Consider the following 10000-nt stretch of genomic DNA (forward strand, 5'->3'; position numbering starts at 1 on the left):
CAAGTCTGATTCCATTAAAATGAACTCAAAATGACAAATTCAGTTTGAATAAGTATGAAAGATTGTTATCCCAACCGTAATGTCAAGCAAACAAGGCAAAATGGGTCAAATGGGTTTCAATTCACATCCAGACAAACTCTAGAGCAGGGGTTCTCATTCTCAGTACTGGAGGTCCGTTGTCCTGCAGATTTTAGCTCCAACTTGCCTCAACACACCTCCAAAGATGTTTCTAGAAAGCCTAGCAAGAGCTTGATTATCTAGCCCAGGTGTGTCTGATTGGGGTTGGAGTTCAAATCTGCAGGACACCGAGATTGAGAACCCCTGCTCTAGAGCCTAAAATACAGTATGAACACAACACGTATTAAAGACATATAAATGAGACGAAAACAGGACATGATGTCATAAGATGGACCATAAAATGCAAAGAAGGCTTAAAATGTCCTGATTTTTTTTTTTCTCTTCACAGTCAGTGTTGCTGATTTCAGTTCAGTACTGGTGTCAGACATATTTATTGCTTACAGCAGATGTTCATTTGTGTCTGAGATTTTTTTTAAAGGCTGTTTTCATTCATTAAACTCTTTCTCGAGTTCATAACCAATAGAAATACCAACACATGTCCAAATACAATGAGCATATTCAGTTATGAATGAAAAGTTTTTTTTTTTTTTTTAAATGTGCCTTTTTGTCTTGTTTCTAGTCCAAATATCTGAAAATTCCTAAATCAAAAAGCATTTTTTTAGACGCGCAAAATATAGTCTTGAAGGCCAGCTAGTGGTTAGAATCCTTGTTAGAACAACCAACTCCCATGTAAAGAATCACCGGTTCAATTCTAGCTCAAAGCAGGGTGGGTGCAGTAGGACTGGTGGGTTACACTTGGGGGCTCGTCCGGGATTGAAGTGAGGTTTAGGGAGGTGAGTGTAAGGAGACCAACTAGTGAAGTGCTATGCAGATAAACCTCACTCCTCTGACCTCTGAAAGAGCTATAGCGACAGACACTAGAGGCCATGGTCATTAGCCTTCTTGTTAGAGGAATCGACTCCCATTTAAAGAATCGCCAGTTCGATCCCAGCACAGAGCGGGTTGGATGCAGTAGGACCTGTGGGTTACACTTGTGAGCTCATCCGGGATGGGAGTGAGGTTTAAGGGGGTGAGTGTAACGGTGGTCAGCAAGTGAAGTGCTATGCAGGTAAAACTCCCTCATCTGACCATAAACGGTGCTCTAGCAACAGACGCTAGAGGCCATGGTCTTTAACCTCCTTGTTAGAACAACTGACTCCCATGCAAAGAATTCCCAGTTTGATCCCAGCTCAAATTAGGTTTGGTGCAGTAGGAGCTATGGGTTACACTTGGGAGCTCATCCGGGATGGGAGTGGGGTTTAGGGGGGTGAATGTAGCAGAAGCCAGCTAGCGAAGTGTTAGCAGGTAAACCTCACTCCTCGGACCATAAACGGTGCTCTATCAACAGACGCTAGAGGCCATGGTCTTTAGCCTCCTTGTTGGAGCAACCGACTCGAATGTAAAGAATCACCGATTTGATCCCAGCTCAGCCAAGTTAGGTGCAGTAGGCTCTGTGGGTTACATTTGGGGGCTCGTCCGGGATGGGAGTGAGATTTAGGGGGTGAGTGTTACGGCGGCCAGCTAGTGAAGTGCTATGCAAGTAAACGTCACACCTCTGACCTCTTAAGATGTTCTAGTGACAGACGCTAGAGGCCATGGTCTTTAGCCTTCTTGTTAGAACAACCAACTCCCATGCAAGGTTTAGGGGGCTGAGTGTAACAGTGGCCAGCTAGTGAAGTGCTATGCAAGGAAACCTCACTCTGACCTCTAAAGGTGCTCTAGTGACAGACGCTAGAGGCCATGGTCTTTAGCGTCCTTGTTAGAACAACCGACTCCCATGTAAAAAATCCCCAGTTCAATGCAAGTTCAGAGTGGAATGGGTGCAATAGGACCGGTGGGTTACACTTGGGGGCTCGTCCGGGATGGGAGTGAGGTTTAGGGGCGTGAGTGTAAAAGAAGCCAGCTAGCTAAGTGCTATGCAGGTAAACCTCACTCCTCTGACCTTTAAAAATGCTCTAGGGACAAACGCTAGAGGCCATGGTCTTTAGCCTCCTTGTTTAGAACAACCAACTCCCATGCAAGGTTCAGGGGGCTGAGTGTAACAGTGGCCAGGTAGTGAAGTGCTATGCAAGCAAACCTCACTCTGATCTCTAAAGGTGCTCTAGTGTCTTTAGCCTCCTTGTCAGAGCAACCGACTCGAATGTAAAGAATCGCCGATTCGATCCCAGCTCAGCCAAGTTAGGTGCAGTAGGCTCTCTGGATTACACTTGGGGGCTCGTCCGGGATGGGAGTGAGATTTAGGGGGGTGAGTGTAACGGTGGCCAGCTAGTGAAGTGCTATGCAAGTAAACGTCACACCTCTGACCTCTAAAAGAGCTCTCGCAACAGACGCTAGAGGCCATGGTCTTTAGCCTTCTTGTTAGAACTACCAACTCCAATGCAAGGTTTAGGGGGCTGAGTGTAACATTGGCCAGCTAGTGAAGTGCTATGCAAGGAAACCTCACTCTGATCTCTAAAGGTGCTCTAGTGACAGACGCTAGAGGCCATGGTCTTTAGCCTCCTTGTTAGAACAACCGACTCCCATGTAAAAAAATCCCCAGTTCAATGCAACGTCAGAGTGGGATGGGTGCAATAGGACCGGTGGGTTACACTTGGGGGCTCGTCCGGGATGGGAGTGAGGTTTAGGGGCGTGAGTGTAAAAGAAGCCAGCTAGCTAAGTGCTATGCAGGTAAACCTCACTCCTCTGACCTTTAAAAATGCTCTAGGGACAAACGCTAGAGGCCATGGTCTTTAGCCTCCTTGTTTAGAACAACCAACTCCCATGCAAGGTTTAGGGGGCTGAGTGTAACAGTGGCCAGGTAGTGAAGTGCTATGCAAGCAAACCTCACTCTGATCTCTAAAGGTGCTCTAGTGTCTTTAGCCTCCTTGTTAGAGCAACCGACTCGAATGTAAAGAATCGCCGATTCGATCCCAGCTCAGCCAAGTTAGGTGCAGTAGGCTCTCTGGATTACACTTGGGGGCTCGTCCGGGATGGGAGTGAGATTTAGGGGGGTGAGTGTAATGGTGGCCAGCTAGTGAAGTGCTATGCAAGTAAACGTCACACCTCTGACCTCTAAAAGAGCTCTCGCGACAGACGCTAGAGGCCATGGTCTTTAGCCTTCTTGTTAGAACAACCAACTCCAATGCAAGGTTTAGGGGCTGAGTGTAACAGTGGCCAACTAGTAAAGTGCTATGCAAGGAAACCTCACTCTGATCTCTAAAGGTGCTCTAGTGACAGACGCTAGAGGCCATGGTCTTTAGCCTCCTTGTTAGAACAACCGACTCCCATGTAAAAAAATCCCCAGTTCAATGCAAGGTCAGAGTGGGATGGGTGCAATAGGACCGGTGGGTTACACTTGGGGGCTCGTCCGGGATGGGAGTGAGGTTTAGGGGGGTGAGTGTAAAAGAAGCCAGCTAGCTAAGTGCTATGCAGGTAAACCTCACTCCTCTGACCTTTAAAAATGCTCTAGGGACAAACGCTAGAGGCCATGGTCTTTAGCCTCCTTGTTAGAACAACCAACTCCCATGCAAGGTTTAGGGGGCTGAGTGTAACAGTGGCCAGATAGTGAAGTGCTATGCAAGCAAACCTCACTCCGATCTCTAAAGGTGCTCTAGTGTCTTTAGCCTCCTTGTCAGAGCAACCGACTCGAATGTAAAGAATCGCCGATTCGATCCCAGCTCAGCCAAGTTAGGTGCAGTAGGCTCTCTGGATTACACTTGGGGGCTCGTCCGGGATGGGAGTGAGATTTAGGGGGGTGAGTGTAACGGTGGCCAGCTAGTGAAGTGCTATGCAAGTAAACGTCACACCTCTGACCTCTAAAAGAGCTCTCGCGACAGACGCTAGAGGCCATGGTCTTTAGCCTTCTTGTTAGAACTACCAACTCCAATGCAAGGTTTAGGGGGCTGAGTGTAACAGTGGCCAGCTAGTGAAGTGCTATGCAAGGAAACCTCACTCTGACCTCTAAAGGTGCTCTAGTGACAGACGCTAGAGGCCATGGTCTTTAGCCTCCTTGTTAGAACAACCGAGTCCCATGTAAAAAAATCCCCAGTTCAATGCAAGGTCACAGTGGGATGGGTGCAATAGGACCGGTGGGTTACACTTGGGGGCTCGTCCGGGATGGGAGTGAGGTTTAGGGGGGTGAGTGTAAAAGAAGCCAGCTAGCTAAGTGCTATGCAGGTAAACCTCACTCCTCTGACCTTTAAAAATGCTCTAGGGACAAACGCTAGAGGCCATGGTCTTTAGCCTCCTTGTTAGAGCAATCGACCTCAATGCAAAGATTCCACAGTTTGATCCCAGTTCAGAGCAGGTAACTCTCGTTTTCAGAAAAAATATTTAAAAATCAATCAAAAAATTTCTGTACAGGCTAAATGATCTGCCAATGTCCTTAGATTCTGTCTGGTGCTTCAGTGTGACCTAGAAGGGACTTGAAGTGACGGTAGAAAAATCAAGTTTTCTTTTATACTCCAGATCAAACAAACCAAGTGTGAACACACCCTAAAACTATAATTAGCCCAAAATCATGCCAACAGACAACACAAATCAGAATTCGTTTGATCACTGATAAAGATAGTTGACCCAAAAATGTAAAATTCAGTCATTATTTACTCATTTTCCTTCTTCTGTTGGACACAATTTAATATATTTGGACGAATTTTGTAAACCAGTAATCATTATGTGTGTCAATGACTACCGGTTTTCAACGTTCTTTTCTTTTGTGTCCAACAGAAGCTTCATAAATAGTTTGGAGTTGATTGAGAGTGAGTTAACGAGGAGTCAATTTCAATTTCGGGTGAGCTATCCCTTTACTGTTACAGATGAAATTAAAAAAGACAGTAATGAAGGACTCCAGCTATGTTTTCTCCCATCACCAGCAGTAGCTCTACCCAGAATGCCCATCTGACAGGAGCCTTGAAGCTCAGATCACTTGCTGTTTTTGCAGTAGTCGCTGTAGTTGCTGCAGGCTTTCTTCATGTCGGTGAGGAATGAAGGAACGCCCGTCTGAGAGGGAAAACACACACTGATCAACACACGCTCGCAACAAAATTCAGCTAACTTAAATTCAACATCACTACAATAATGCTCGAGCATCAGACTCACCTTTGCTGCCCAGTTGACCAGCCACGTCGGGATCATTCCTCCAGGATTATCAAAGTAGTTCATAAACACTGGAACAGAATTAAACAATGTTAATAATATACAGTATACAATTGCCAACACATATCGTCACCTTAGAATTATAAGGTTCTATCTGACATTTTTTGTCAAAATTGAGTTATCGACATATTATTATTAAATGACCACTTATTTACATTATGTGATGTGTTTTTATAAGTTGTTTACATTTTAAAGGGTCACGAAACACCAAAACACATTTTTTGAGCTGTTGACAGTCGTCGTGTCCCACACAGCTAAAAACACTATTAGGACACCTATATTTCGCTAAAAAGTGTAAATTGGTTGTTTTTGCGTTATTTCAAGCAAATTCGTACTTCTGATTTGAAACGAATTTTTGAAGCTGCGTCACGGCCATGACAAAATAGCGTTGTATTCCAGCGTGCAGACTGGGCGTCTGTGCCTGAGTGAGTCTTATTACGTCTTACAGTGTGATGCATTAATGCATGAGTAAAGCTTGGTTCAAACCAATCAGCGCGCTCTATTGTGCAACTTCATTAATATTCATTAGTGTCACCGCGTTTACGCCACAGAGACGCCACGTTGTGTTGGCAAAACAAGCGTGAAGTGTTGCTTTTATAATTTGCTGCAGTTAAGTTTTGTTTTCATTTTCTCTCTGTGAGAGCTCAGCTGGATCACGTGTGGATTAACAGTGTACGCGACGCTCGACAACAATAACTTACGTGTCTAAGGAGGATTATTTTTTACCTGAGAGCTGTTCTCATCTGCAAACGCTGAGATCCAGATTCGCTTGTAGTCTCCTCTTAATAAAGACGCGGCTCTTGTTGCTGGTGATTGTCCTGTCTCTACAGATTTGGTAAGTGAGCGACCAGTGCTCTTTGTTTATTCAGTTTGTTCGTATCGAACTAAGTTAACTATTGCACCGAGTGTAAACATGTTAGCACCACAACTAAACTTTAACCTCGTGTAGGATTTTTACCGCATTTAGTGACCGGAATAACACACGCGGCTTTCTGACGCTACCTGCTGTGTGCATCTAAGTTTTCGGGAAATGCGGAGGTTTTTTATTCTCTCACTCGCCGTGCGGTATCAAACATTGCATGAAAAATACACGCTTAGAGCAGTTCCTCGAATCAAATATCTCATTTGTCGCGAGGGGCATGAATGAATTGCCTAATTGAAAAAGACAAACTGCAGTTAAAGTCCAACATTTAATAATTTGGCAAATAATTCGACTACAGTTGTCCATGTAAACACCATTACTTTCCCCCGTGTATGTGTGTGTGTGTGTGTTTTGACTCTGAAATGTCCAAATAGACACTCCCACACCATCCCTCTTTAGTTCCTCCGACACTCCCCCCTAAACAGAGCTGGACACACCCACTTTTCTGACTTTTTCCAAAGTAGAGGTGTGAAAACACCCTGCTGAAACAAGGGGGTTTCATGGCCCTTTAAGACTTTTTATTTAAAAAAAACAAAAAGGTTTATCTACAGAGTTGAACTCTAGCTTGGCTCTATAAGGTTCTTTCTGTGAGCCAATCAGCATTTTTAATGCATGCACGAGGACCAATCAGGATCAGTTTTCTTTGTCACTTCGCCAGACTGCTGTATTGACAGCGGTAAACATCCGAGAGTTGTTGTCATAGCAACAGTTCTGGTAGCTCAAACCTGCGTAATAAGTTAATTACTTATCACAACGTCAACTAGTTCATTATTTAATGTAATCTAAACTTAATTTTTTACTCTTTGCTCATAATTAGATGTTAATCATATGTATTTAATATTTTGAAATATATAATAAAAAGGTTTGATTATATTCACTTGTGTGGCATTTTTGCCCTTTAAAGTTTACACATGCAGTTGTAATAAAGTAATAAAGTAAGTTGTTATAAATAAGTTGTTAAAGAAAAAAATGAACAAAAAATATTTTACTGGAAAATTATTACTGCTTATGCCGTATTCTAGGCTAGTGTTTCTCAACTGGTGGGAACATTTTCAGTGGGTCGCGGAGTGTGTGTTTAAAAAAAACAACAAAAGTTAAATTTTTTATCTATTTTGCTTATACCGGACTTTTATTTTGAAATGCGTGTGCAACAACCCTACCGTTTGACATGTGAAATTTAATTTAATTATTGCAACAAATATGTCAAGCGCAAGTACGACCCCGAATATGTAACGTATGGATATATATATTGACGACAAAAAAAGACTTAAAGCCTCGGTGTCATATGTAGTGAGGTGCTCTCATAAGAGAGCACGAAACCTTCTAAATTAAAACAACATTTAGAAACCAGAAAACATATTTTATAAACAGTTTAATATTAACAGTATTTGTCGTTATTACTTTTCTATAATTTAATCCATTTTGTTAAATGACAGCAATAAAATAGTATTTATTTGTAAGTTTCTTATGATGTATCTGTCACTACTTGTTTATGTTAAAAATAAATACAAATAAAGTATAATTGCAAAAATTGTATTATAGTTCCTAAAAATTTGGGTCGCAGCTTGATGACCATGTAAAAATGTGGGTCCCATGGCCAAACCAGTTGAGAACCCCTGTTCTAGGCAGTATTGATAAACTGCCAGAAAAAAAAAAAACTAATACATGTAGTAAGAACGTCGTCTCACGGTTGCTGACTTTCACACAACAACGTTGCTACAGCCTACTTACAACTTACAGTTCTACGTTGTAACAAAGTAGCGAGCGCGTAAGTGGCGATCATCGCTACAACATAAATGTGTTTGTTGGGATGTCACTATTTTTCTCAGAACACATAATTCCAAAGGTGCTGTTGACTTGAAGTTTACACCAGACGTTGATAACAACTAAAGAAATCCATATATGCAAATCGAATTAGTTTACAAATCAAGTTATGCATAATTAAATGAAATGACACTGGAAAAAAGTATTGAACACATGAAGAAAGGGAGGTGTAGAAAGGAAGTGAAAGCCCAGACAGCAGCTGAAATCTCTCTGTATTTCTTCAGCAACCCTCTGCCCTTCATCAGTGTAAATGAAAATGAATATCAGCTGCTTCAGTTCAACATCTACATTAACAGGAAGATAAAGATTAAACCAGGATGGACATTTCAGCAAGACAATCATCTGAAAAGCACAGCCAAGGAAACTCAAATGCTTTCAGAGAAAGAAAATCAAGCTGTAGAATGGCCCAGCTAATCACCTGACTCGAACCCAATAGAAAAAAACTAAATAAAGCTCAGATTTGCTAGACGAGACCCACAGAAACATCAAGATTTTTTACACTCTGTTAAAGTCTGTGAAAAAAATCTCCCCTGAGCAAACTTCATTCTTCATACGAGAGGCGTTCTTATAAGAGTAGTTTAGTAAAGTCCAACAGCTCCTTTAGAAATAATATTAAACATGATGTGTTCAATACTTATTTCCCCCCACTATATGTGCTCCAGTGTGTTACATGTTACATTTCTGTGTTCCAGTGTTACGTGTGTGTTCTAAATTGTGTTACAAGTGTGTGCTGTACTTTTGGTTCCTCCGGAGCCGTCACTCTCTATGGCCAGGCTCTGTTTGTAGTCTTTGACTCGGATCACTCCTCTTTTCTCCGGACACTGAGACACAGACGTGCTCTTGGCTAAAACCACACAGATCTTCCGTCCGGACACGTCCAGATCCCTTCGCTCGCGCACATACACATACTGCAGACGTTCAGGAAACACACACACCATCTAGACCACACCAATACAGTCTCCATTCACCCTTATCAGCTGCTGTAGCATTAGCATATTAAACATACTACAAGAAATGTGCTAAATAATAGCCACTTGAGCATTACTGATGAATACAATAGACAGAGGTAATGATTTATACTGCTGTATCTAAGATTAGGCTGCTCTTAATTGACAAAAATAAATTGAAATGTAGTTACAGGTCTTGATTTTATATATATATATATATATATATATATATATATATATATATATATATATATATATATATATATATATATATATATATATATATATTATGTTTATTCATAAAAGGAAACATATAATATAAAGTAATATAAAATATAATAACAATAATAATAATAATAGCAGAATAATATAATAATAAAAATAATAATAGAATTATAATATATTTGATAATATAATATTAAGTAATATAATAAAACATAACATAAATATAATATAATATATTAATGATATAATATAATAGTAATAATAATAGAATATAATAATAATATGATATTATAAAACAAAATAAAAATATAATATAATAATATAAAATATAATATAAAATAACATAAAATAATATAATATAAAATAATATAATAATATATAATATAATATAATAACTTACAATATCAAAATAATATAATAATAAAATAATATAAAATAATATAACAACAATATAATATAATAAAAATTTAAATAATCTAAAAAAACAATATAATATGATATCATATAATATAATTACAATATATAAAATATAACTGAATAATATAAAAATATAATATAATAAAATATAATATTATAATATAAAATATATAGTATGTATACAATAATATAAAACAATAATATATAATATAATATAATACAATAATATAAAATATTAAAATAATATAATATAATATAATATAAAATAATATAATAACAATATAATATTACAAAACACAATAAAATGAATATAATAATAATAATATTATTAAGAATAATATTAATATTAATAATAATAATAATAATAATAATAATCCTAAAATAAAAATGACAAATTTAATAAAAAAGTAATATT

At 39.3% G+C, this 10000-nt stretch overlaps 1 protein-coding gene across 1 annotated transcript in view; it reads right to left on the bottom strand.

The window, feature by feature from the left end:
• Positions 1-4978: 4978 nt before the first annotated feature.
• pctp (phosphatidylcholine transfer protein) overlaps positions 4979-10000 on the bottom strand; it is a 26407-nt gene continuing 21385 nt past the window's right edge. The window contains 3 exon segments of the mRNA NM_001130786.1: positions 4979-5094; positions 5194-5261; positions 8733-8904. Coding sequence (NP_001124258.1) covers positions 5017-5094; positions 5194-5261; positions 8733-8904 — 318 coding nt within the window. The 3' untranslated portion in view covers positions 4979-5016.

The sequence above is a fragment of the Danio rerio genome, chromosome 3 (assembly GCF_049306965.1).
Source record: "Danio rerio strain Tuebingen ecotype United States chromosome 3, GRCz12tu, whole genome shotgun sequence".
In the NCBI taxonomy this organism is placed as follows: Eukaryota; Metazoa; Chordata; class Actinopteri; order Cypriniformes; family Danionidae; genus Danio; species Danio rerio.